Raw genomic sequence first — 27,670 nt, forward strand, 5'->3', positions numbered from 1 at the left:
TAGAATATTTTAAATGGCTTTATTAAAGGTTATTAATATAAAATACAACCAAGTTACAAGTAGTCAGTAAGAATTTTCATTTTTGAAAACGTGTACCAAAGAGAGAGAGGTGCAAAGAAAGGGAGGCCGCTCTGACATCCACAAGGGGGCTGCACCGCCCACTGTTCCCAAAGTGGGCAGCGCTCCCAGGCCCGCAGGGTTGCAGACGGACCCCCAGGGCAAAGAACTGAGAATGGTTTCTGACTTCTTGGGAGATTTTGCAAAATACAGTCACCCAAAGCAAGACACTGACTCCTTGAGCTGAATCCCAGGTGCAGGGAGTGAGGGTGGGGGGAATCCAAAAACATACAGGCTTCAGCTAAAAAGCGTGTGTTTTAAAATAATAAATAGAAACTCCTGGTTTTAGAAGCCCCACCCTGATACACGGGGGGTAAAGGTAGCGGATGTAAGAGCTTAATTTTCCCTTATTTGGATGCAATGAACACAGACTCCCAGGAGGACGGGAAAGGATCCATCCTTGCTTGTAGGCTGCCATGGTTACAAGGATGATCCGAAGGTCAGGCCGGACGCAGACCACCAGCCAGCACCCTCCAGGCCTTCGCATCCCTCTCTCACGTTCCTTTACTCCCAAAAGCAGAGCAAAGCAACATGACTTTAGGACTTCCTCTAGGATTTCTGAGCTTGAAGGGGATATTGGGCTTGATGAGAAAGTGGGAAGAAATTAGAATCATCTCCCAGAACAGACAGACCACTTTGGGCTAATTGTCCCAGGACATAGATCTTTCTTCTCTGCTATCAACACCAAGGAATACAAACTCATGTCTGCACGTCTTCTTGTTTTTAAGGGACCTTGCTTTCAAGCCTGGGTTCCAGGACAGCTCACTGCCCTTGCTGAGGCAGGGGGTACGCCAGGCCCCGCGGTGCTGTCCAGATGGGATTTCTAGGCTCCTTTCCCTCCCCACCATGCTAAAAACCTGTTTTCCCTTTTATAGCTGAACTATACTTAAACGGCACAGAAATAAACCCCTGCATTTGCCACAATAAAGACAGTCGCCAAAGGAGAAAGGTCAAATCCAGTACCCCAAGGAGCCAAGTGAGGTTCAGGAACGTTAAGCAATTGGCAGGAACCAAACCAAACATTGGCTGAGCCACAGCTTTGGCAGAAACTTTCCTGGAAAAAAAAACGTTGCCATGTGCTTCACCTTGGAGCCAGATAAAATACTCTGGAAATCATTTCAGATTTGCCCTATGAAACAAAGAGGCATTTTTTAAAAAGACACGCTTTGATATTGAGACCAGGCGCACGCTGGCAGGACTCGCTGGGCTTAAGGCTTCGGGTGAGGAGAACACAGTGAGAGGTGCCGTGCAGATCACGCTCAGGCATGTCCTGCAGGTTAATGCTGCTCAGGGGCCACGGTCAGGGCACAGACTTCCCTGGGGTCATGGGCCATCCCCACCGGAGCAGCAGTGGGCATGAGGTCCCACTCCAGGAGATGCTGTTGCTATGACCACAAAGGTCTCCAGGGGACGCTGCTGGGTCCACACAGAAGCTGAACTCTTCACTTCAGTTGACGGCCAGGGTTGAGGGGACAGTTCCATGGTGACACCGCTTGACCAGTCCTTGGGATGAAGGAGCCCCCCACCAACCTCACGCTGGAAGGTCTAACACAACTAATCAGAAGAGCCCTGTCCTCCAGCGACACCGGCCATCAGCCCTTCTCCTGCAGGTGCCCAGCACAGGGAAAACACCCCTAGGCCACTAAGTAGCAAAGAACTTCTAAAAGTGGTAGCCCTACAACCGCTAAATCTAGATACAAAATAATGAAAGTTAATACAAAACTTTTAAACATGCAACTCTTAAACAATGATGAATACTTTGAATAAGTATCAGGGCCGCTTAAAGATGCCCTCTGCCACATCAAGTCTGTTTCCTGGAAATGACAAGGGCAGAGGGTGGCACATGATTCAGTGAGGGATGCCCTGGACAGCTGGGAGCATGGGGGTGTGGTGGTGTATGGGGAGCAAATCTTTCCACGGTCACAGCCAACATGCTGATGTCACCGTTGCTGGGACGTCACCAACAATCACCCATCAAAGGGAACCCCACACATTCAAAAAAGGGAAGGGATGAGGAGGAGGGATGGAAATCACTTTTACAATTTCGGTGACATGGGGGAGAAAGCTCTCTGAGGTGGGAAAACAAACTGGCTGCATCTGGAACAGAAGATCTAGTTACAAGATTTACTGAATCCCTACCGATCTTTAAAAATTTCAAATGTAAAACTTGTTATCAAATCATTGAAAATAGCAGAGATCTCTGGTCTTACCAAAAAGGGGAAAATGTGGAAATCTGGACAGGGCAGTATTTACCAGTTTCCAAAAGATTAAGAAAATTGTGTACAGAAGCCAGGAAATGACCCAGGAAACACTGCCTTCTGCATCCTCCTCTGCCACACCACTCTGGAAAACATCTGGGGGTTCTCGGTTTTGTGTGGGGTTTTCTTCGGTATAACACATTTTACCAGTTGTCCAGAAAATCAAACCCCGTCTTCAAGATGACATTGCTTGAGCTGACCTGCCAGAGAGACAAACACCAAAGGAATGCGTGAGGGTTTTTTTAGTTTTGCGTAATCTAAAAACAGCATCTCATTTAAAATGACCCAGATGAAACAGGCTGCTTCCGTCTCAGAAGCTCTGTGACCTCAATTTGCCTCGGTGCTGGTAACCAGAAAATTAAATAAAATTCAATGCAAGCTACACTCTGTCGGGATCCAACACCCCTCCTCTGTTCCCAGACATATCTGTCAGCAGCTTCTAGACATGTCTACTGAGGAAAGGGGGAAAACGTATCTTTTCTCTTTCTGGAAAACAGGCATGCTTAAATATCGTCGTCATGGAATAAGAGAACACATTACAAATATAGTCTTTCTAATTAGCACACAAAACTGGCCAACTTAGGGAAATAAAAAATATGGGGAGAGGGTGTCAAATTTCTATCAGAGGATGGGGAAGGTTCTGGAGTGCTTTCCCTAACCCAGGGACATTTTTCAGGTCAAGGATGTCCCACGTAAACAACATGGGTAAGCTCGGGCTGTCTCAAGCTGCTGCGCTCTTTAGACACATCCCAATAAGCTCCCACCAGCGCCGTGACCAAGGTGCCCCTTTGTTCCGGCCCAGCAGAGCAGACATCCCCAGGTGGCCTGCAGCCCTCCTGGGCAAGGACACTTTGACATCCCACCCTCCACGCAGCTGGCAAACGCAAAGTGCGTCCGTGGCGGCAATGGGCCACGCAACTCCCCTGGAAGCCTGCCTCAAACCCAGTTTCACCGCATCCGAGCTGGAGAGCGAGTGAGCCAAAACAGAAAAAGCCAAGGAGCTCAGTCAAGTTTTCCTTTTGCTGGCTGCCTAGCAGTTGCTTCAATGTGGGAGCATCTCGCTCCGGGCTTTGCATCCAGAAAGCTGTTCTTTCAGAGGATTTCAGAAGCTTCTCTGACTCCACGCCCTGCGCTTGTCCCTGCATCTCCTACAATGGAGACTCTCCCCTACGATAGGCAAGCGCTTCCTCTGGAGGAAAAGCCAACTGCAGAGGATCCGAGAAAGAGTCAGGGACAGAGGCACGCTGAGCCTGTCTGAGAAGCAGCTGAGGGCAGGGAGGTTAGAGACACAAAGGGAAGAGACGGGCAGGGCCAGAGGCAGGCAAGGGAGGGGCCCAAAGCCCTGGCTGAAGGTGCTGGGTGAACCTGGAGGAGGAGGGCGGACGGGAGAGCGGACGTGCAGCTGACGGGAGGCGGGCACAGCGCCCATCCCAGAGCCCCTCCTTCAGGGGACACTGGCCAGGTCATCTGCTGAGGGGCGTGGAAGTACCTGGAACCCCACTCAGGAAACACCCAGAGGATGACCAGACCCCAATAACAAAACCCACACTGATGAAAACTGGGCAAGGGACTCGAACAGCCATTTCTTCAAGGAAGATACACACATGGCCAGTGGGCAACATGCAAAGATACTGAACATCACTCGTCATCAGACATGCAAACCAAATCCACAATGAGACAGAGAGCATCAGGATGACTATTACTCAAAAAGGAGAAAACAGCAAGCATCGGGGAGGCTGCGGGGAAAGGAGGCCTCTGGCTCGCAGGAATGTAAAACGGTGCAGCCTCTGTGGAACTACCACGTGACCCGTCAATCTCTCTTCTGGGCATTGACGCCACAGGACTGAAAGCAGGCACTGGAACAGCTATTTGCACATCTGTGTTCATAGCAGCATGACTCACAATAGCCAAGAGGTGGAAACACCCATGTCCCTCCTGGAGGAAGGCATCACCCACCTGTGCAGGTGCGGGTTCTGAGAACAGCTCATCCTCCACGTCCTCCCCACCCCCCGGGCCAGCCACAGGCTCGGAGGGGGCGACTTCCTCCACGGGGACGGTGCAGGCCAGGACGGGCGGGGGTCCCTCGCGCTCGGCGCTGGCACTGGGAAGGACACGCAGCTCCTGGCGGAAGTGGCCAGGCCTCTCCACCTTGGCCTCCTTGTCCTTCAGGGATGGGTCTTGCCTGTACGAGGCCGGCAGGACCTTTTCACCTTTCTCCATGGACTTGATCTGGCTGGGGGTCAGCGACTGGAACTCGGCCTCGGGCCCCTCCCCGCGGGACCGCTCCGCATTGATCTTCCAGAAGGATGCTTCCTCTTCCTTCCGGGCGGGACCCACAGCATCCAGGCCGGAGGACTTGCTGCCCTGAGGGGGCCGGAGGGCCTGCGAGCCCTGAGAGGCCTTGGGTGGCTGCCGGGGCTCACTGGCAGGGCCGCTGCCCGGCTCCTGGATGGATAAGGAGGAGATGCTGAACTCCATCTGGCTCTATGCGGACGCAGGGAGGAGAGAACAGGAACCAGGCTTTAGAACCAACCAGAACAGGTGCACCTGCTTGCATAGCCCGCCACCCCACCCCCCGCCCCAGCAGCAATAACCCACATTATTGTCCATTTTCTGGAATTTTCTTGCTTGGAAGCCAAGGCCCCATCACAGTCCACGCTACAAACAGCTCAGAGGCTCCCAACTCCTACTGCCTATTAAGGCCTCTCCACTGGGTGAGCAGGGCACCCACCGACCTCCTCAGGAATGATTCTAGGGCCTCCCTGAGGAGCAGTTGCTGGTGGATGACCAGCCACCGAGGGATGGTAATGAGGCCATGCACACAGCTCAACACAACACAACACAACACTGGGCGAGGGTCAAAGCCCAGCCCCCACCCTGGCCTCTTCCCTCCGGGACCTACAGCAGCGAATTGGAGCAAAAGAAGCCAACAGAGCCAGGCCTTGCCTTCCTGCACTAAAGCACAGAAGTCAAGGGCAGGCCTGAGCGCAGCTGCAGAGACCTGACCTCCCCTCTTGCCCGACACTCCGCCCTCGCAGCAGCTATGAACTGAACTGTGTCCCTCACATTCACACACTGAAGCCCAAAGGGATGGTGTTAGGAGGGGATCAGGTTTAGATGAGGTCAGGAGGGGAGGGCCCGCAGTGGGATTAGCACCCTTGTAAGGGACAACTTGAGAGATGCCCTTTTTCTGCACCATGGGAGGATGAAGCATAAAGGCAGCCATCTCCACACCCAGAATAGGGCTCCCACCAGGACCCAACCCATGGGCACCCCGATCTCGGCCTTCAGTCCTCAGAACTGCTAGAAACAAACACCTGTGGCATTTGTCACAGCAGCCTGAGATGACAGAGGTGGCACATCACTCCAGCAGTTTGGTTTCACTCGGCCCTGCTCCGCTGGGCTCACGCTGGTTCTGTGAGCCAGGACGCCGCTGCCCACCCAAGACCGCAGACCCCTGAAGGCTGGCAGGGCCTGGCCCCTGGTGTGGCCCACACCCCGCATCTGAGAGCCCCAGAAATGCTTTCCACAATCCAATGCTGCTAACCATGGCGATCTCCAAAAATGATAGTGCTGAGCTGTTCTGACCAACAAATCCTTCCACGGAAACCTAAACCCTCTTTAGATCTGAACACGCCGGACAGAGAACGCAGTCTCCCGAGCTCTGCACAACAAGCCGTCTGTGGTCTCGGTCACTCCTAAAATCAATCTCGGTGATCCCTCCCTCCCTCACCACTTCAGCTCCACCTCTTTTGTATTTTTTTAAATAAAAGTAATTACACTACAATATATAAAGTTTGGGAATTAGAAAAAAGAAGAAAAAGAATCATTGATAACCCTTACCTCTCCCCATAACCTGACTCCTTTTTGGATTTCTGTGTAATCTTTTTCATGTACATATTTTATGAGATTGCCCTTCTGTTTTGCCTAAAATCTGGGGTATTATTTTCTCAGTTAACATAAGCATCATTCATGGTGTCACATGGTCTTTATAACCATAATTTTAATGGTTCATAGAGTAGATGTCCCATCATCTACTTAACCACTTCCTTATGATCCAACAATTAATAACCTTCTTCTAATCTGTTGGTATAATTAAGGTCACCACGAATGGCTTTATGCACACAGCCCTGCTACATTTGGAGTTAACGTCTTCAGACAGACTTCCAGAAGTAAAATATCAAAATAAAAACTATTTTTTAATGGTTGGTGGTCCATACAAACTACCAGTTTGTTTTCCGGGACCCGACCCCACGGCTAACGCCGCCAGCGGCACCTCAGAGAACCGTTACCAGCCACTGCTCTGCTGTCACCACTGAGGACAGTAACAGCTTATATACGAAACATGGTCCTTTATTACTGTAACGTATATTCCTTCACTTAACAAATGGTCGATGCAGGTCTTTTAGTTTCTACCAACAGCCCTCCCCCAGGCCTCCCCCCAGCAGGCACGGCCACGTTTAAGAAAAGGAGGAAAACACTGCCTTTCCTCCTGGAACCGCAGGCCCTGAGCCCAGAGAGCCACACGTGCGCTCCGCCTGAGACTTGCAAACGCCCGGATTCTGATGGCCAGAGGTCGAGGCCCAGGAGATGAGATGACGAGGACACGGAGAAGTCAAGTTCAAACCACAAGCACAGGCTGCCTTAAAGCTGTGTTATAAGGAATAAAACCCAAGAAGAAGGCATCAGCGCTCTGGCTCGGCCACGTGCTGTGGCTCAGAAAAGACATCAACTACCGGAAGCATCCGGTGCAGCAGGCGCTCTTGGCTGGCGGCTGTTTTTGTTTTTTTGAATTTTCTTTGAAACCTCCATTTTCAAAGAAATTTTCTTGAAAACGGAGGTTGGGAACAAGTCTGTTAGGAGTCATGCAGCCGAGATTTCAACCTGGAGCAAGCGAGTCCAGGGCGTGAAGCGGCACCGGGAGCCACAACACCAGTAAAACGCCAGGGACCAGCAGGAGCATCGTCCGTATAAATAGCAGCGAGCCTGTACCTAGAAGGGTTTCTACACGAGTATGTCAAGGATCTAACTTGATTTTTAAAGGTCTGTTTCTGAGTCAACCATGGGCACTAGGCATGGTTCCAAATTCCACGACAGAATAGATGCTGCTGAGCAGAGATGATGGTTTCTGTAAATAGGCAAATTGCTAAAAACAGTTCGGAAGTGGGGGCCAGGATCCAAGAGCGGAGCTGACTTTGATCTGGAAATTGTAGTGTAAGGAAGGCTCTTAGAAGTGAGCACTTTGTCAAGCCCCAGGCTCTTTTAGGATCAGAAATTTCTCCGGTGGGGGCAGGGGGTGGATCTCTGCCTAGGAGCCTCTGGAAAGCTAGGTTGGACCTGTGTCTGTGAGGAGGACAGCTATGGGCTGATCCAGGGACGCCGCGGAGAGGGGCGGTCCCTGCGCTTCCGAGGCTGCTCCAGGCGTGCTGAAACTCACTGCAGCAGCACTTGGCTGGATGTGACATTCTCAAGCAGAAGGACAGAGGCTGTTCCCATGGCTCCTTGGACAAGTGTAGGCCATGTCACAACTCCTCAAAGGAGGGTGTCGCCTGGTCAGAAGAGAGGGCTCTGCTGACAGACCTGGTGACCTGATGTGGAGGTTTGGGGTGAACATGAGGAGAACAAGAACTCACAGAAGGAAAACATCCCAGCATATCTGACTCTTAAGTCATTCCCTTGAGCTTATGCTGTTTTTTATTTTGCAAATAAAACCACAATCTCCTGCCCTGGCTGGTGGGGCTCACTGAACTGAGTGCCAGCCTGCAAACCAGAAGGTCACCGGTTCAATTACCAGTCAGGACACATGCCTGGGTTGTGGGCCAGGTCCCTAGTTAGGGTCGTGCAAGAGGCAACCAATTGATGTATCTCTCTTGCATTGATGTTTCTCTCCCTCTCTTTCTCCCTCCCTTCCCCTCTCTCTAAAAAGTAAAATAAATAAAATCTTAAAAAACTATTACAGTATCCTTTTTGAACAGTCCTGCGTGATCGCCTGTGCTGGAGCTCGGTGTCCTCCCCACTGCTCGCCTGGACAAAGAGGGTTTGTCACTTGTGTTTCAAGCGCATACCCCTTGGGACAGGGCCGGGAGGAAGGAGGACAGGTCAAGGTTCTGTTTCCCAGTCTTTATCTCATCTTCCTCAGTCCCAGGACTCCAGCACAAGTGGACTGGAGCAGGTCTGGCGGAGCAGCCCATCAATCCCGGGACTGTGCCCCTGGGACCTCATTCTGTAAAGGTGTCTACGCACAGCAACAGGGCAAAGCAAAAAGTGCTTCCAAACTCACCTGCAACCACGTGCGGTCACACCTGCAGGTGATAAGGGGCACCTTTTCCTTGGACAGCCTTTGACACTTCATAAAAAAAAAACTAATTTTGGAGAGAGAGAGGAAGGGGGAGAGAGAGAGATCGATTTGCTGTTTCACTTATTTCTATACACTCATTGGTTGATTCTTGCATGTGTCCTGACCAGGGATCGAACCTGCAACCGTGGCATATCAGGGCGATGCTCTAACCAACTGAGCCACCTGGCCAGGGGAGCCTTTGCTGTTTCAAAGGAGGCTTGAGTGCTTCTCACTTTGGTGATTCAACCCCACCAGGGCTTTCCTCTCTGCTGGCCACTCACTCGCCCTTCCCTCTGAGACCAGAGCTTATCCTGGGTGGCCTCTGCTAGCTGAGCTTTCTCCCTGAAGATGTCCCCAGCTCCTCCCCAGGCCCACAAGACACCCAACCAAGATGCTTCCAGGCACTGCTCACTGGCCTGCCCCCCTCCTCCCCTCAAACCTGCGCCTCCTCAGTGAATGGCAACCTACTCGGCCCTGAACTTCGGTTTTTGTCTTCATTAGTAAAAAGGGAATAACAATCATTCTTGCCTCATTGGACTGTCGTGAAGATAAAATGAGTGGACACCCTTCAGGGTTTTGGAACAGTTCCTGGCAGATAGTACGTGCTCAGTAAATGCACGCTACTTTGCTCTCCTGGTTGTTCATGGTCTGAGGTCAGCAAAATTCCACTTCCGTGACCCCCAGTTACAAGGGCTCCTCACACACCTTCCTCTGGTCACCAGGCATGGCATGTGGTGACTGTTGCCCACAGCTGGGACAGGCAGGAAGTGGACGTGTCCAGATAGCAAAGCTGGGTCGAATGCTACCCTGGAGTCCCTCTCTCTGGGTGCACAGGTCAGGCTGCGGAGTCTGAGCTGAGAAGCTCCCCACAGGTATTGTGAACAAGCCACTGTCCTGTCCAGACCTCTCCAAGAGCCTGCGGGTCTGGGACTGCCAGGGGCTGTCACCTCCTCACCTTCTACCATGCCTTTGAAGGTCACGTCACACCACGGGTTCTGACAGACAGGGCCGTTCTGACACAGGGACAGAGCAGCGAACAGGAAAGCGACACTGCCTCAAGGAAGTGACTGCCTGGCGGAGAAAGAGCTCTTGGGGGAAGGAGGTAACGCCAGCCCCGTCCCAGAGCGCGGAGCCATGCTGAACCAGGGCCCCAGCGCGACCCTGCCAGTGAACATGGGTGGGTCAACAGACCGCCACCTCCCACGCGGGGACGCGCAGGAAGTGGGATGCGGGATTCAGGCGGCCTCGGATCCTTGGGACAGGACGGATGAGGAGTGAACAGGAAGTCCCCCCACCTGCAAGGTCCCAAGCGCCAACTGAAAAGCCCGGGGAGGGCGCGCCGGGGAGTCAGCCCAGCCACCCCAGGACTGGGCGTCGGTCACCCCATGTGGGGAACTGGGTCTCAGCCGGCCACGTCCGTTCTAAAAACAGAAAGACCACAGCTGAGCCCGGATCTATTTTTACGTCCCACTCACTGCAGAGGAATGTGTAAAATTTCAGTAAAGGGGGAGCACACGTCGCCAAAACTAACTGTTGGGCTTGGCAGCCTCGGCAGCTCTAAATCATGGAACGAAGGCTACAGAAACACTGTTGGGAGAGATACAGGTTTCCTGGAGCAAAACCTAATACATTCACCAACCGTTTACCATCGACTCTGTCCACGGAAGGGAGAGAATGAAAGAGAGGGGAAAAGACTACAGACGTCGAGAATCACAGCATCGGCAGAAGCGACACCTTGACAGGGAAGACAGCATGGCCGGGCCACTGGAGACGGGGGGTCAGGCCACCAGGCAGTGGCCCCTGCCCTAACCCGAGGCACCTGTCGTGGACTAACACACGCCTGCATGTTAACCTGGGAGCACAGGGGCCCAGGGAGCGGGGCAGATGGGGTGAACCCTGCCGGGTCTCCTGTGCCTATCCGTGGGCCCTAAAGCCACCAACAGAGACCCAACAGGAGGCGCGTGTGAAGGAGCCCCGGTCCCGTGGTGGTGAGGTTAAGGGACAAACGACAGTCTCTGCCCTCCGGGGGCTTGTCCTCTAACGTCCCAGCCCTTCCCAAAGGCCACACGGGTTCTGTGCAGGGTCCCAGGCTCGCACGTCTGCTCCACTTCACGCCTTGGTGTCCCCGTCTGTGACACAGGTTGTCGTGAGGCTGAAACGAGGAAACGCCCCGGAGACGCTCAGCCTGTGCACGAGGTGAGCCGCGCAGCTGCCACCACGAGAGGCTGAATCGCAGGACCGGGATTTGCTGGGTCCAGGCAGCAGGGCTGACCGAGGCTCTGAGGTCAGAAAGGGTGTGGCCGCCGAGGCAGGAGAGGACGGGGCCTGGGGATGGCAGCTCGGGGCCAAGGGCTGTGGGCGGGTGGGTGAGGCAGCGACGGGCAGTGCAGGAGCTGAGCTGTGGTGTGGGGACAGTGTGGCCTGATGGGACAGAGCCTCAGAAACGTCCGGCTGGCAGGGAGGATGGAAAGCCGGGCAGAGCTGGGAACCAAGGGGGTCTTCCATGTACAGGACATCCCGGTGGAATGACCCTGTCCCCCCATGGGTAGGAGACCTGGGGGGCCACAGACAGACCTGAGAGCCAGTCTCTCTGTCCATTCAGCCTGCCGGCCCCCTCCTTCCTTCAAGCCTGGCGTCCTGAGCCACGGCAGGACAGTGACCTCGTCTCAGCAGTGAAAGAACTCGATGGTGTGCAGATTCCTGGCTCACTCTCTTCCCGAGGCAGGGGCTGGAAAGCGCCCCACTCTGGGATGGTCTACACCGGCCCTCAGAGAGCTTTGGGTACCACAGAGATCAAGGAACTGATTCCCACGCAGCCTCCTGACTGTCCCCAAATAGGCAGCGACTGTCAGATAAAGGACTGGGGCGGAAAGAAACAGCCCAGACTACTCGGGGGAGGAAGGCACGGGTCAGGGTGGGGTGGGGTCCCCGGAGCCTGGCTACCCAGTGCCCAGCCTGACCTGCCTCTGCGGTCGTCTCCTTGAACTCCCAGCCCAGAGCAAGAGGGAACGCCAGGAATCCTCTCAGCTCCCCGCCTCCCCTCCGGAGCATTCCAAGGGCCGGGTTTTTTCCTCTTGAAATATCAGTAGCATGAGAGAGGAATCCAGTGTGGGGTCCCAGGGGCACCCCCCCCTCCAGCTCGCCTGCCAAGCTGACAGATGAGTGAGTGGGAAGAGGCCCACCACGACCACCTCCGCCCCAGCTGGGACAGGCCACGCTCCCTCCCTCTGACGGAGGGGTAGGAGCAACGGGGGCACTGGTGGGTCACCAGGAAAGACGGGCTGGAAGATGGAAAGGACCTCCAGAAAGCGGGCATTACACCGAGACCACTGAGCGCCTGCCCGGCCCGCAAGGGCTCTCCTGATGAGAGCTGGGCTTCCCTGGGCCGCGACCCCGGCCCCCAGCGCTGGGACAGCGACCGCGGTCCCCAGCACAGCCCCAGCTCAATCTTTGTGGGCGGAACCACTACGGGCTGCCTAAAGGAAGGAGCCCACACAGAGGTGCAGCCATTGGGCAAGAGACCCCAAGCCCCTGGGGTTCTCAGCTCTGCCCCCGACAGCCAAGAGGGACCTGGCCTCTGTCACCCGACCATCAGGGGCTGCGAGTCAGAGCTGGGGAAGAGCCACCAGGCACTACGCTGACACTCACTGTGTCCGCTGAACTGAAGAGCTGGAGGCAGGCGTGAGGTAACAGCTCCCAACGTGGCCATGAATGTGCGTTATGTGAATGCGGGGGAAATGGCTGAAGGGATGATCGCTGGAGTCTAAAGCTTTCCTCCTGCATGTTTTGCCACCGAATGGAGCTCTCCTCTCCCTGGGCTGGTTTATGAGCACAGAAGGGTTTCCTCATCCCGGCGTTAAGCACAAGGGCTCACACAGCGGATGTATAATAAATGTCCTTCAACCAATGGATGATGTCATAGAGACAGACAGCGGAATGGGGTTGCCAAGGGCTGGGGGAGGGGCACGGGGAGCTGTTGTCCAGTGGGACGGAGTTTCAGTTTGGGAAGGTGGGGAGACTTCTGTGGCTGGACGGTGGGGACGGCTGCACAACGCGCGAATGTTCGTAACATGGCTAAGCCGCACCCTGAAAAACAGCTGAGATGGTACACAGTCTATGTTATGAGTATCTCACCCGAACTGAAAACTGGAATTTAAAAAAGGAATCAGCGGACGATGGGTAAACAACGGACGGATATGAGCCGGTCTCACAGCTGCCAGGCTACAGAATCATACATTAAAAACCGCCACAAATTCGGCACCAGAGCTGTGATCTGTTCCCCACACCTGGAATCCAGGCAGGCCTGTCCCTCAATTTGACCAGCAGAACAAAGCCAAGGTGACACTGTGTGGCTTCTGCGCTTGAGCGTCGAGAGGCCTGTGGACTCCCACTCCCGGCCCAACAAGCTCTTCCTCCACCACACACGTGGCCCAGTTGACAGCCAGGCCAGCCGGTCACAGGAGTGAGGTTCTCTGGGCTCCCCTCGGCCTGTCAGATGACACAGGAGCCACGCAGGCAGGGCCAGCAGAAGACCGCCAAGCCCTGCCCAGATGCCTGAGCCACAGAGTCACAAAGCCTGGGGCGATCTCTTGTGTCAACAGATAATTGATGGGGTGAGGAAGGCGTCCACCCACCGTCCACTGTCCACCAAGGGAGAGCAAGCCACAGGCTCTGCGTCTCTGGTCTTGCACTTGGAGCTCAGGCCACCTACCCTGGCTAAAGCCACCTCCTATTGCAGCTCTCCAAAGGGGTTCTGAACAGTACATAAGGCAGAGAGTGACAAAGTCCAGGACACAGGGGACAGGGCTCTCCAAGCCTGAGGCTGGGAGGGGTGAGCGGGGGACTTGGTAGAACTCACACTGACTCATAAGGACAGAGGTGGGCACAAGCTTCTCTGCTCTCTGGAATGCCGTCCACGAGGTACTAACACTAAATGATACAAATCTGACCTCAAGAGGTCAAAGCAAAACATGAGAACACCAAGTGAGGCCCACATCTGTGAAAGCAGCTGCTTCTCGTTGAAAGACAACAGGAAATGGAACAGGGAACTCTGACCTGAAAGGCTGAGCTTTCTGCTACAAGACACAAGTGAAAATGGGTGACATACTAACTCGATTTTATCGAGCCTTCTCAGCTCACCAGGTTCCCAAGGGACCCGCTGGCACCTGTGGACAATGATCGCCAGCCCAAGGGTGCTCCACACTGGCCCCTATTAGCATCCTGTTCTCCAGGCCTCTTCCAGGCTCGCGTGCCCCAGGCTGGTCCCAGGAGCTGAGCTCCGTGTGAGCAGCTGCCCTGGGCCCCGCCCCCTCCTTGTCCTGGAACGTCATCTGCACAAGTTAATTAATAACCGAGGAAACGAGCCTTTCCACCAATAGCTGACTCAGGAACAATTAACCAGGTAAATTCTTGAGAGAGCAGCTATTGCCATGGGGCGCAGGATGGACTTAGGCCTTAGGACATCTTCAGTAGTTTTTGGAGTTCTGCATCGCTGTGATACCATCAGAGGAGGGCCCGCCCAGTCCAGGACAACCTGTGCCACTTCCCAGGCCACTGCGCCCAAGCGGGCACCGCGCGGCCGGGCACCTGTTTGCCTGGGCTTCCTGGTGACCCATTAGGGGAGCCCATATATATAAAAGGAAATTGAGGACCATGGCTGAACACCAATGTGATTGCCTACAGCTTCTTTTATGTGGCACCAGACAACGTTTTGCTGCTGAATTTAGCTGTGGTCATTCCAGGCTGCTCCCTGACACCTTCTTTGCTCCCTCCCACCCTCCCCTCCCCTCAGCTGCCCCTTCCACCAGTGTCCAGATCCCTAGGGGGACTCCAGCCTCCAGCCATACCATAGCCCCTCATCCTGCTCTGCACGGACCTAGTATCTTAACCTGCAGTGGAAATAAAAACATGTGCAAATGTCTGCATTTTGCTTTTGAAGACATTTGGGACCCAGCGCAGGGGTCCGCTGAAGGCAGAGGCATCTGTGCTCACCGGGAGAACACGTTGTCCTTCCGCATTAACACCGCATGGTCTCAAACTACGTCTTAGCGCTGACATGAGGACCACCTCAGCTTTCACGTGCTCCCACGGCCTACACTTGGGGCAGCCAGCAGCCACCTATTAGGGTTTGTAATGCTTTTACGAAGCTTGTTATATAAATGCTGACGCATGCAACCATGCCAGCTGTCCTTACCCAGCTGAACCCTTGTCTGGTATTTCATTTTAAGGGCCCCATGTGAGAGCCTCTTACAGACCCCTTATTGCTTGTCCCACCCTCACCCTAACCTCCAAAGCCCCCTGGGTGCCATTTCTACTGAGATGAGCAACTGTGGGAACAAGAGAAAAACCAAGAACCTCCCCCTTCACGGGATGTGCTTGAAAGCCTCCATCTGACCCCAAGTCTAAGCCTCATCACCCCCATTACAGAAAGAACCTGCAGCCACACAGCGCGGAACGTTCTAGAATTCTGAGCATCCTGGGCTTTTCCCTCTTTTCCTTGGGTTAGTGACACCGGCCTTCTGGTCATTTTGCTGCTTATTAATACACTTCTACTGGGGCAACTACAGAGGATGTGGAAATAAGTTAAAATCAGTGAAGCCTGATACTTTTGAACAACTCTGGCAATAATAATAAAAAAGCATACATAACGACTGCCAGGGAGACCAGACCTAGCGCCAGGGATCCAAATTGGGCTTCATTAGCTGATACACATGCATGTGTATCCCTGGCGACACTGGCTCCAGACAGTAGAAAGTACGTTTCCCTTTTCTGTCTCTCTCTCTCGAGACCTGGCTCTTCCAGGCAATTGCGTTGGGCACAGCCTTGTCTCTGCCACTGTCTCTCTTGTCCCCACACATACCCAACCTCCTGTCCCCCTTGCCCTTCTGATTTCATTTTATTAACAGCAGCAGTGACCCTCTCCCACCCCCTCCCCCAAAAGACTTTTTTTTAAAGCTCCACTCACAGCTTTGCCTCATGGAGCATGGCCACCAAGGCGCTGAGTGCTGGTGGGGGACGCAGGAGCAGAGAACGGCCCCTGATGAGCCTGGGTCCCCAGAAGGCCGCCCAGGCAATCACGCACCAGTCAGCTAACTCCTCACCAGCCCTTCCCTCCTCCCCTCCTTCCCCACCAGCAGTTGGGGCGGCTGCCTTCTGAATCCAAAGGACGAAGGAAAAACATGTAACAATGCAATTCTTTTTAAAAGAACAAGCAAATCCAAATTTAATCCAACTTACCCTTGTTTCCCAGGAGAATGGGGCAGAGTGCTCATCTTGCCAAGTTATGTCCTGAAATGAAAATTCAAGAAAAAAATCTGAAATCCAAACCCAAATGCCCCGTGCAAACATCCCCTCAGGCCACAGGGGAACTAAAATTTAGCAGTAACCCCAACTCCTGGCTCGAAACAACCCTGCTATTTTGATGTTCTGGCTAGAATGTGCTGACCTTCTCAGTCTGGCTGCACCCGACCTTCGTGGCTTAGGCTGCCAGGCACGCTCCTCCCGGCCGGACAGGTATCGATGACCGCCCAGGAGGCCCCAGGACGCATTATTGGATGATAAGAGATGCTGGGTAGAAAGGGAAGGGGGCTTTAAGGCTCAGGGCTCAGCCCTACAGTGATGAGTGAAGGGGCCACGGGAAGATGATTAGCTGTTTGAGCCTCAGTGGCCTCATCTGCCAGAGAACCATTCCTCCCTTGCAGGGATGTTGTAAGGATGAAGCAGGGGAACAGAAAAAAAGAACAGCGGCCTGTTACCATGCTCTGCCCCTCCAAAAATGGAAATGGGCTGCCTGGGGAATGGGGGTTCACAAGCCTTGGCGACCAGGAGTCTCCCAGCAGAGGCCATGGGCTCCAGCGTCCTGTCCCTGTGTGTGTGTGTGTGAGATGGGGGTGGGGGAGGGGTGCCATTGAGCTGAAGGTCCCTACAATCCTATGATTTCAGGACCCCGTAAGGTCCTCTCAGAAGTAATAAAACAAGATGGACTTTGTTTTCAGATTGGAAAAATAAAGGTGGCTGATGCAATGTAAGTAATCTAGATTTGGACCTGCACAAGAAAGGAAAAGGAATTGCACGGCCAAGTAGGCTTCCTGTGTCTGGAGACGGGACAGTGAAGTGCCTGCCTCAGTGGATAGAGGGAATGTGGGCAGGCAGGGGCAGGGAAGGGAGCAGGGCCATTGGTCAAGGGCAAGGCACCCTGGGGCTGGATTCCCCTTACTATGCGGTATGATCTCTCTTCTAAATATTAATTATGCAGCTGGAGTCCCTTCAAAGTCTACAAAAATGAAAATAAGGTTTTTGGCCTTGGAAGGTGAATGAGTTCAAGACACTAAGCCACACAGATTCGGCCTGGAACGTGGTGGGCCAGCAGCTTCCTGTGGTCACAGCCCACTGAAGCTGACGTCCTGAGGGGGTCAGAGCCCAGGGAGGGCCACTCTGTGATTTCTCCACGATTGGGTGTCAAGTCAACAGTCTCTGTTTACTCCAGCGAGAAACTGAGTCAAGGGGCAAATTCCTTAGATTTCTACAATTCTGAGCTCATTAAAAATAATAAAGCGCTGAACAGAAATAAACATGCCAAACAAAAATGTGATCAAAGCTCTGATGTCAGGCAGTGGCCACACACCCCAGCCACAAAAAAGCATCGAGGGCAAGGACAGGCTCCCCAGGCAGCTGGTTGCAAAGCGGCATCAGAATTGCAAAGTGGCAGCAGGCGTGTGCCTGCGCGCGTGGACACGCACACACATGCGCGCGCGCACACACACACACACTCAGCTCGCACTCTTTCTTCTAACCCCATGATGACCAGCAGGCAAACAAAACGTGGCCAGGCTTGTGGCCAGTCACATCTGTTTTTCTGCAGGGTTGCTTGGAAGGCTCCCCAACTGCCTCCCTGGCGCCCAAAATCTAAAACTAAGCACCGAAACACATCTGCTACTGAGGCCACGGGACAGCTGGGCAGCCTTCATTCCAGCCGAGAGTCACCCTCAGTGTGGAATTCCACTCCATAAGAGACGTCCAGACCAGAGACAACGCTGAGTCGCTCTGGAAACGATTTCTTCCCTGGAGCAAGGGACAGGACCAAAAGCAGAGGGCCAGCAGCCACCGAGGCCACGGGACACAGCTCTGGGCATGAGGCCAGCGCTCACATGGCAGGCTCTGGGGGTCCCCGCGCGACTCCAAGGACTCAGGATGGGCACACACCAAGTGTCTTTCCTAACAGTCCAGAGGCCTGGGCTTTTGCTCTTGTCTGGGACATCTTCACCCAACCCAATGTCACCTCCGAACAGCAATAGTATTTTAAAAAAAAGAATGTACATTCCCTGCGCAGTCTTAGAATGCACGTTCGCAGGAAAGCTTCAGTATTTACTACTTTACTATCTGGAAAAACGGGTCCTGGGAGCTTTAATCTCTGTGGGTCCAGCTTTACTTTGGGCGGCTGCAATCGGTGGCGGGCTGCCGCGGGCACACACCAGCTCATCTGTGACTGCGGCGCGGTCTGCATGTACTGATGTACACACAAAAACGGGCAGATGGCGTATTCTGTTGTGTCTGTCCTAACACAATAAAAACAAATCTGAAAAGGCTACATACTGTATGATTCCAACTCTATCACCTGAAAAAGGCAAAATTATGGCATCTGTAAGAAGCTCGGTGGTTGCCAGGGGTTAAAGGGAGGCAGGGAGGAGCAGGCAGAACAGAGGATGTTTAGGGCAGTGAAATACTCTACCGTCTGGTCATCACAGACACTCCTCCCAAAGCCTGATGTAAACCACGGACTCCCGGCGATATGCTGGGTCAGTGTAGGCTTGTGTGCCCCAGCAAGTCACTGCCCTGCTGGGGGACAGTGACCATGGTGGAGGCCGTGCCCGGGCAGAGGTGGGGGGCAGGTGGGAATTCTCTATACTTCCCACCCAGTTTTGCTGAGAACCTAAAACTGCTCTAAAACATCAAATCTATTTTCAAAAAGTGTGTGCCTGGGAAGAAAGCCCGCAAAGGTAATACACAGTCAAAGCTCACCATTTCCTCACTAGTACATTCAGCGATTATCTGTGCTCTTGAGGATACTGACATCTGCTGCTTCTGCAGGACGGAAGGTACATCGGTGACACTACACGGTGGTGTCACACACAGCACCTCCAGGAGGCTCCGACTCCGTGCGTCACCCAGGGGCTTGGATCAGGCGACCCAGCTAGCGTGACACTGCCGGGCCGCTCCGCCCACCCACCCAACACACTTCGGCTGCAGCCCATTCACCACAGTCTACATTAAATGTAATTCCTGCAATTCAATTTTTAATGGTTTTGGTAATTTTGCTTTTGAAACCACTGGGTTACAAGTAACTCCTCTATAATTAATTGGCTAAGATTTCTCTGTAAAAGTCATGACTATTCCAAAGGTACTCTAAAAGGAGAAACTCGACTGAAAATTCATTTCAAATGTGGTGAAATTTTATAAATATTCACTTTTCCTTTTGATGAACTTGACTGGAGACTATCGAGCATTTCTTCTTTCATAACTTTCTTTCCAGTCTTGGGGTCACTGAATTTCATTGCTGTGTCTCAGGCATGTGGAACAAAGACAGCACCTGCAGAAGGCTCTGACTGCGGGGGTTGGGGAGGGAGGACCCCTAGATGCTCCCAGGTCGGTCTGAGGAAGCAAGTGGGGAGCATGGGTTCTCTGAAGTCGCCTGTGCGCTCCCGTGGCACAGAGCCAGGCCACTCGCGGCCAGCAGACAGGAAGCGGCTCCTCCTCGGGAACATTCAAAGAATAGCTTCTGCAGCCGCCAGCGGCCACGTCAAAGTCTTGTCTATGCTCCCGGCCTCTCTGAAGGGCAGCCTGGGGGCCCTTCTGAATCCTCAGCCTGCACAAACTGTGCCTTCCTGCAGATGCCCTCTCTCTCTATGACGCACCTGTCACAGGTATCTGGTGGGAATGGTCCCCTTCCCGGGTTCTTACTGGACTTGGGTTCACACTGGAACTGTCCACACACACCGGATTCAAGACTCTGAAAAGGTCCCCTGGCCTAGCAGTTCCCAGGCCTGCGTATATCAGAATCACTGAGGGTGCTGTTTCAACACAGAATCTGTGGGTCCCCTCATCTTAGCTTCACAGAACCAAATACTCCCTGGGTAATTCCCATGCAGCTGCTCCAATGGGCAGCTTACCAGTTCAGTCCTTTCCAGGACGCTGACTCCCTCTTCACATCAGGAACACCTGGCCACACAGGCTGCGCTTGCTGATTCTCAGGGCTTAGGGTCCCCCTCTGTCTGCCCAGGCCACACCCCGTAAGAGGTGCGCTCCATCGATACACTACTAGGTGGCCCTCATCATCGCCAAATAGGGACACATCCTAAACCAGCCCCGGTCCAGGCTGCTCTCGTGAGGGGCCCAAGGTTTCTGGGCACCTCTCACACAGCCTGCTTTGGAGCAGGCGAAATCGTGGCTGTGCCCATTAGCATAACCAACACAGCAAATGAACAGACTCCTGGAGGGCTCCGAGGCTCCGGCACAATGAGAACCACAGTTAAAGCTCCTTTTATTCTTCCCGGCGTTCCAAGATTACAGAAGAACAGCAACAACCGCACTTCTACTAACATTGCTGCTGAACTATATAGTCAGGATGGGATCATCAGCAGTCAACACTCCCATCTGCTAGACTCAGAATGTGGTGCTCCATCTGTTAAATCTCACCTCCTACCGGGAGGGCTGGGTTTCCTCCACAAGTTAGAAATATATTTGATTTTCAGTGTCAGGATCCTGGAATACTGCAAGGTGCTCACTGGAACTATAAATTGTCACTGTGGTCCTGTTCTTGATTGACAGATGGTTGCATCTGGGCTTTACGGTAAGGATTTCAACTGTAAAATACTACAAGCTAGAGAAATGAGAAATAAGGCGCAGCCTGCAGGAACGAGCCACACACTCCCCAGTGCTGCTGACTGTGTCATTTCCGAGTGATGACAGGTGGCCTTAGCCTCTCAGCACATCCAGCATGGAGCACATTCTTCCTGGGGGGCTGCTTAGGGTCAGTCTGCACCTCAGAGCATATTAAAAAATGGGTGAGGCAATCATACTCCTTGCTATTTAGTCAGATGAGGTGAAAACTTACTTCCGCACAAAAACCTACATGCTGATGTTTATAGCAGCTTTATTCATAATCGCCAAAATGTGGGAACAACCAATACTCCTTAGTAAGTGAATGGATAAATTGTGGTACATCAAACAATGGAACATTATTCACCGCTAAAAAAAAAAAAGAGCTATCTAGCCATGAAAAGACATGGAGGAATCTTAAATGCATATTAGTAAGTAAAAAAGGCCAATGGGAAAAGGCTACATAACTGCTATGATTCCAATGATATGACGCCTGGAAAAGGCGAAACTACGCAGACAGGAAAAAGACCCGTGGTGGCCAGGAGTTAGGGGAGGGAAGGTGAACAGGCAGAGCACAGAGGGTGTTGAGGGCAGTGAAATACTCTGTACGATTCTGTCACGGTGGAGACATGTCATTACACGTTTGTCCAGACCCATAGGGAGTCCCACACCAGGACGAGCCCTACTGTAAACTCTGCGCTTGGGCGATGACGCTGTCTCAGTGAGGTTCAGCGATTGTCACCAATGTGCCCCTCTGGTGGGGGCGTTGGTAGTGGGGGCGGCTGTACACAGACAGGGGTGTAGGGGAGCTCTCTACTTTCTGCTGTGAACCTGATCTGCTCTATAAAATTCAGTCTACTAAAAAAGCAGGAGGGCTGGGTGAGGAAGAAGCATCATTAACATAAGCTCTTTTTTTCATGACCCCTTATTCTTAGGGACTAATGCTGTTTACATATTGATGGAATCGATGGCCTTCCCTTTGACTTGCAATATTTTTAACTCTGCTGATAAGAAGGTTTCCATAAGGGGGCTACGGAATGGCACTTCCCACAGCAGAAAAGGCGTTATGCCTGAACTGCCGGGCAGCCTCTACGGGGAACACGAATTCTGAACTGAGGCCTGCAGACCACAGCAGACACAAAGCGCAACGCCAGCGTGGGAATCGGAGTAGGAAGGTAGGTGGAGGAGACTTCTAAGAAAATGAACAGAAAAACGAGTAGGAAGTCTAAACAGGTCTGTCTGTATTTTTTCCGGTACTAAGGGAATCTCTTGCTTACAGTATAAAAGAGACTCCTGTCAATTACATGGTGACTCCAGACCAGCCAACAGGCTTGCAGCTCTGTCCCCTCCCGCCCTGCATGACAGTAAACTAGTCCTTTAATTTCTCTGCCAAACCTGTTCCCTGGCAGCCACGCAGCAGAGAGAGGGCCTGTGCTGCTACCCTGGCTCCCAGGGCTCAGCTGTTGACACGTTTCTCCTGGGAGCCCCGGGGGGCAGGGCACCTGTCAGGTGCTACCCCTTGCTCATCAGTCTGAAGGGCAGCCTATGGGATGGGCCCAGAGGCCTCCCCCACGTAGCCTGTGCCAATGGATCTGGACTCATGGACAAGGTCTCAACTCCTGCCCAGGCCCAGGGCTCAGAACCCCAGCTGCAGGGACACAAAAAGCCACATCCACCCTGTCATCTTTTCTAAAAAACACACAAATATGCCAGACAGAGGTGGGAACCATAATGATACAGTCCATCTTCCTCTAAAAAAAAAAAAAAGTCCAGAATACTGAAAAGTAACTCTCAGGTTTCCCTTTTGTGTTTCTGCCAAAGGCTGAAAAAGAAGAGGCTGAGCTGCTGAGGTTGAAGGGAAGAGGAGACCTCACAGGTCACAGGCTCTGTATCAGGAAGCCACAGGTCCTGCCAAACTCAGGTGTCACAGAGATGTAATCATGGAAGAAAGTTCTGGAAGGATACTAGCAACTGCTTCCTAATGCTGCTTCTGCATTGGTTGGGGCTTTTCACTGTAATATACAGGTACCTCATTTTATACATTTTATAATTTAATTAGTTATTTCAAAAAGCAAACATCTAGGCTGGCCGGCCTGGACCCTGGGGAGAGAGAGTGAGGCAGGCCCTCTGCAGGAGGCCTGAGGGCGCCGGGTGGCCGGCAGCAAGGTTAGCGGACCTGGGGTATTTCTCACTGATACCCTCCACATGGGCCCAGGGAGCAGGGGGCCTTCAGGGTCCCATGGAAGCAAGAGCAGCCGCAGGCAGCGCAGCAGGTGTCGGGGAGTCAGGGAGCCCAGGACTTGGCCCCTGAAAGGGACATGAAGGCCAGAGGAGGAAGAGAGCAGCCAGGGAGCCCCCAGGTTCCTGCAGGAGGGGGAGGGACCCAAGGAACACTTCCAGCTGCCCATGCTGAGCTACTGAAGAGGAACGGGGAGGAACGCTCAGGCTCCAGAGCCTTAACACTTGGAGCTCCACTGCACGTGAAACCCTGATCAAGGCCCCCTCCAGCTCGGAAGCAGCAAGCAGGTCCGTGAGAGGTATATACACCAACTGCCCAAATTTCCGGGGTCACCTGCTTATGGCCGGTATGGAACCGAGAATGTGGCCTGAGCTCAGAACCCAGCAACTAACTCTCACCAGATCCTGCAGCAAGGAGTTTGGGGGGTGGGAGTGCGCAGGGAGGTGGTCAGGGAGCAGAGAGCGACACATTCCTAAAACATCAGGGCTTTGTTTTTTCCTCCCTACTTGATCACACACAAGCAGCAGAAGCAGACTGGGTGAGCTCTACACCCTTCTAAAATGCAAACCTTTCATCTCTCAAAGTAAGCCATGCCTGAAGCCTGCTACTGCTGGGGGAAGAACGCAGCAATGGAAAAGCAAAGGCCAGGGCAGACTGCTAAAAGTATCTATTTGCAAACATGCCTTCCTGTTCTACCAGATACTTGACCGATGTCTATGTCTGCTCCCAGGCAGGTCTGCCAGCCTGAGAAACCTGGGAGCCACTCGTTTCACAAGGGGACAGCCACCCTCTCGGAGGGCAGGGCCTGGCAGGCTGCGTGGCCGGGGCTGGGCTCCAGGGGTGGGGCTCCAGCGGCAACTCTTCGTTTGCTGCGACAGGAGCACTGGGAGGGCGGCAGCGCCAGACCCTCTGCGTGGCAGAGAAGATGGGGCAGGAGGGGCTGGCGGCCCTGCCTGGAAGCTGTACCGAGATCCTGGGCTCCTATGGGGGATTTTTAAAGGTGCTGGTGAAGATTATGGGAATGCTTCTAGTTTCTGCTTTAACAGGCTTCGAGAAATATTTGCTGAATTGATTCCCAAGGACATAAGCACTGAAAAATCGATGGGTCCCCTCATGGCTTCAATGCCTTAAGGCAGCCAGCCTCCCTCTGCACCAGACCAGTGGTGCGGCAAGGGTGTTCTGGGCCCTGGTCTCCTCCCTCCACATCAGCGAGGCAAACACCAGCACCCAGACACGCCTGTCCGACGCACAGTGGTGCCACAGAGGCAACTTCAGCACGTGAACTGAGCCCTGACCACACTCACGGCCACCAAGAGCTATGACCATCAACAGACAAGTCATACTGTCGGTCCTGCAGTGCGTAAGAATGACTAGCGGTGGTCCCATCCGGAAGCTCTATTTGCACAGTCTCGATTAAAATGATGCCACGTGAAACACAGTAATGTTGCTGGTGATGGGGGCGGGGCATATCCAAAGAAACGAGCAATGTCCTTGACCTCAGGGCAGCTGACAGGGGGCACAATCTGAGGCTGATGTGACTGTGGGTCAGGAGGCAGGCCACATCACACTGGAGAGAACCAACCACAGCTTCAATCATGTCCCCCAAGACACAGCACCCAAGCCCACCAGAGCAGAGCTACTTCTCACACGGCCAGCTCAAGGCTGAGCAACAGCATGTCTGTCTGTGGATACCAGGGCGGTCCTGCTGGCAGGGGAACAGAGGGCCCTAGGGAGTATTCTTTATTCTGCAGTTGGCTGTGGAGGCCCCTGGGACCACATCAGAAGACAGGTCAAGTGTGAAGGGACAGAGTGCCCTAGTCAATCTGACATAGGGCCCTTTGGGACAAACCGGGGGCCACCTGTAAGGGTCGCTCTGTCCAGCAGCCTACCCAGGGATCACTTCCCATCTTGTCCTTATCCATCACTTTTGGTGCCCAGAGACGAGTCCTCCTCACAAATGCTCCTCTTCTTGGGCATGAAACCACCAACTCCACTTTGGTGCCAACTTTTTGCCATCCAGGGGATGCATTTTAAACTCCCTAGTGCCACTAAATCACACAGCCAGTGCAGGCAAAAATACACCCTGGACAATGTTCCATGTACCTCTCCTCAAATTCAGGGGCTTGTCCTGGCTGGTGTGGCTCAGTGGGTTGAGTGGCAGCCCGTGAACTGAAAGGTCACCAGTTTGATTCCTGGTCGGGGTACAGCGTGGGTTGAGAGCCAGGTCCTGGGTTGGGGGCATGCGAGAGGCAGCCAGTCGATGTATCTCTCACACTTCGATGTTTCTCTCCCTCTCTTTCTCCTTCCCTTCCCCTCTCTCTAAAATCAATCAATAAATAAAATCTTAAATAAAAAATCCAGCGTCTCAGTCTCTCCGCCATCTGTGCTGAGGTTGGGCAGATGCATCAGAAGTGTGCACTCAGCCCATTTTACAAAGCCGATTTCAGTTCTAAAAACAGGGCTCGGATGGTCTGGAAGGGCATACAGGTACCACAGTGAACAGTTCAGTTTGGTTTTAAATCACCTTGGATATATAAATTCACAAACACCTCAGTTTGGCACCAATTTAAGGAATCAAGACTGCTAAACGAGCCCTGGCCCGGTAGCTCAGCTGGTTAGAGCACCATCCTGATGATACGCCAAGGTTACGGGCTCCTGAGCCCCAATCCCCGGTCAGGGTACCTACAAGAAGCAACCAATGGATGCATAAATAAGGGGAACAAATCAATGTTTCTCTCTCTCTCCTTTCCTCTCTTTCTAAAATCAATTAAAAAAAAAAAAAAAGAGTACTAAATGAACTTGGCCACATCTTCCTTATCAGTGACATTATGGCCATATATGGCATGGGCTTTCTGATGGCGAGCAGGCCTGCGGGTATTCTTAGCCAGATACCAAACTAAGGAAAACTGATAGTCATGCATTTTTCTAAGTACAGTACTTACAGGTTTATTTCTTCACCTATTTATTTCTTCATGACTTTTCCAAAGAGGAGCTGCCTGCATTTTCAGCACCGAAATCTGGGCACAAACTCTGCAAATATCTTTTTTTTTTTTTAAGATCTTATTTATTTATTTTTAGAAAGATGGGAAGGGAGGGAGAAAGAGAGGGAGAGAAACATCGATGCGAGAGAAACATCAATCGGTTGCTTCTCATTCATGACCCCAACCGGGGACCAAACCCACAACCCAGGCATGCGCCCTGACCCAGGGATTGAACCTGTGACCTTTTGCTTTGCGGGACAACACCCAACCAACTGAGTCACACCGGCCTGGGCACCCTGCATCTCTTTAGAGAGATGCATGTTTTCACATTGAAAATGGTTCATCCCTAGGAATACATTTTAAATCTATACTGTCATCTCTCCACTTTACCGCACCCTCTTTTTCCTGGCAAAGCCTTCAGAGTTTAAAGTCTAATGGAGACTTTTCTTTTGATTCTGTCAGAATAAATCAATATTGGCAGCATATTTCTGTCCTTCACACTGCCCTCCCATTAATGTGGGCTTACGACCAGAAACATTTTGTATTAGTCTCTCAGCATATCCAAGCCTGAAAATCAGATTTAAGCCTCATTCTTCACTAGAATTCCTTCCACAGTCCACAGCTTCCTCAGAAAAACTCCAAGCCAAGCTCAGCTCCCCCTCCCTGCAAACTCAGAGACTTAATTAAGAGTGAGGATTTCATTTGTATACTTCTTGCTCCGTTCGACTTTGCTCCTCATGGCAAAAGTTGAGTTTGAAAGGCCAAGTAAGTACAATGCAAAAATCTAATGGCACCAAGCTGGTTTTAGTTAAACATACGAGAAAAGAGCAAGTTATATGACCAAGTCTTGCTGGAGCTCCCGAAACTTTCCCCTTAGTTGTTCGGTGGGAAAACGGGCCGCTATGCTCACCTCAAAACAAAGCTTGTACATCGTGCTCACTCAGGAAACATCTTAGGGCTTTGGGTTTTGCCTCCTTATCTTGGAAGACGCCTGTTCCTTCTTGTTATCTTGCTTGGCAATTTCACTTTCCCCATACAGCTCACAAATATTAATATATATAATTTCCTGAGTGCAGGCATGGGGTGGATATTATTAGCCCCGGACCGCGGGGAACTGAGCCTCTAAAGGGTTAAGTCACGCACGGCCATACACTTAAGTGGCAGAGTGGATTAGAACCCACTTGTCTGGCTTAAAATTCCTGCTCTTTCCACTTTGGCCGGCCTCACTTAAGAGCAGCTGCCTTCAGCTCGGGGAGGTCTCTGGATCCGGTGCTGCCCGGCGGAGCAGGACCTCCTCCTCTCCGCGATTCTCCCGAACTCCCGGGAAGCCCCCGCTCCGACCTGCGGCTCCGGGACACCCCCTCCCATTCCTGTGCCCTCTCCTCTCCAGCCCCCACTACACTACCACGACCAGCGGGGAGACTCCACGCCGGCAGGTGCCCGCCGGGCCCGGGCGCCTCGGGGCATGGGGAGGGGCGAGGGTCCCGGCCCGGCCTGGCCCGTGCCTACCTCGTCCCCGAAGCGCACCACCTTCTGGCCCGTGGGGCCGTGCAGGCCGGGAAAGCGCGTGAGCTCTTCGGGGTCCCCGGGGTCGCGGGGTGTCGGGGCACTCGGCCCCACCAGGCACCGGTCGATGATCTCGTCCTGCTGCGCGGGCGGCAGCCGCGCCCACTCGGGCCCGTACTTCTCGCGGATCTTCTCCTTGTCCTGCATGATCTTCCTGGCCATGGGGCTCAGCGACGAGAAGTAGGTGAAGCGTTTACGCTCCCGGTCGTCCAGAGGCCGGTTCCCGCTCATGACGACCGAGCGCGAGGCCGCGATCGCCGCCGCCATGGACGCCATGCCCCGCCGGCCCGCCGCTCCC

The 27,670-nt window shown here is 53.1% G+C and overlaps 1 protein-coding gene across 1 annotated transcript; it reads right to left on the reverse strand.

Annotated features, from left to right (window-relative positions):
* On the reverse strand, positions 1-27,670 carry CUNH1orf198 (chromosome unknown C1orf198 homolog). Its single transcript, XM_090263435.1, has 4 exons — positions 27,316-27,670; positions 15,949-15,999; positions 4,332-4,859; positions 1-2,575 (listed from the first exon to the last, which is right to left on the reverse strand). The coding sequence occupies exons 1-4, from the start codon at positions 27,646-27,648 to the stop codon at positions 2,519-2,521; spliced, it is 969 nt and encodes a 322-aa protein (XP_090119561.1). The 5' UTR covers positions 27,649-27,670; the 3' UTR covers positions 1-2,518.

The sequence above is a fragment of the Furipterus horrens genome, unplaced genomic scaffold (genome assembly GCF_987537825.1).
Source record: "Furipterus horrens unplaced genomic scaffold, mFurHor1.1.pri manual_scaffold_15, whole genome shotgun sequence".
Lineage (NCBI taxonomy): Eukaryota > Metazoa > Chordata > Mammalia > Chiroptera > Furipteridae > Furipterus > Furipterus horrens.

Coding starts and splice junctions, on each gene's coding strand:
- CUNH1orf198 (XM_090263435.1), bottom strand. CDS start 27,648: ATGGCGTCCATGGCGGCGGCGATCGCGGCCTCGCGCTCGGTCGTCATG. Junction 16,000..27,315: donor TGGTGCGCTTCGGGGACGAG/GTAGGCACGGGC, acceptor TTTTCATTTCAG/GACATAACTTGGCAAGATGA. Junction 2,576..4,331: donor CAGAACCCGCACCTGCACAG/GTGGGTGATGCC, acceptor TCTCTCTGGCAG/GTCAGCTCAAGCAATGTCAT.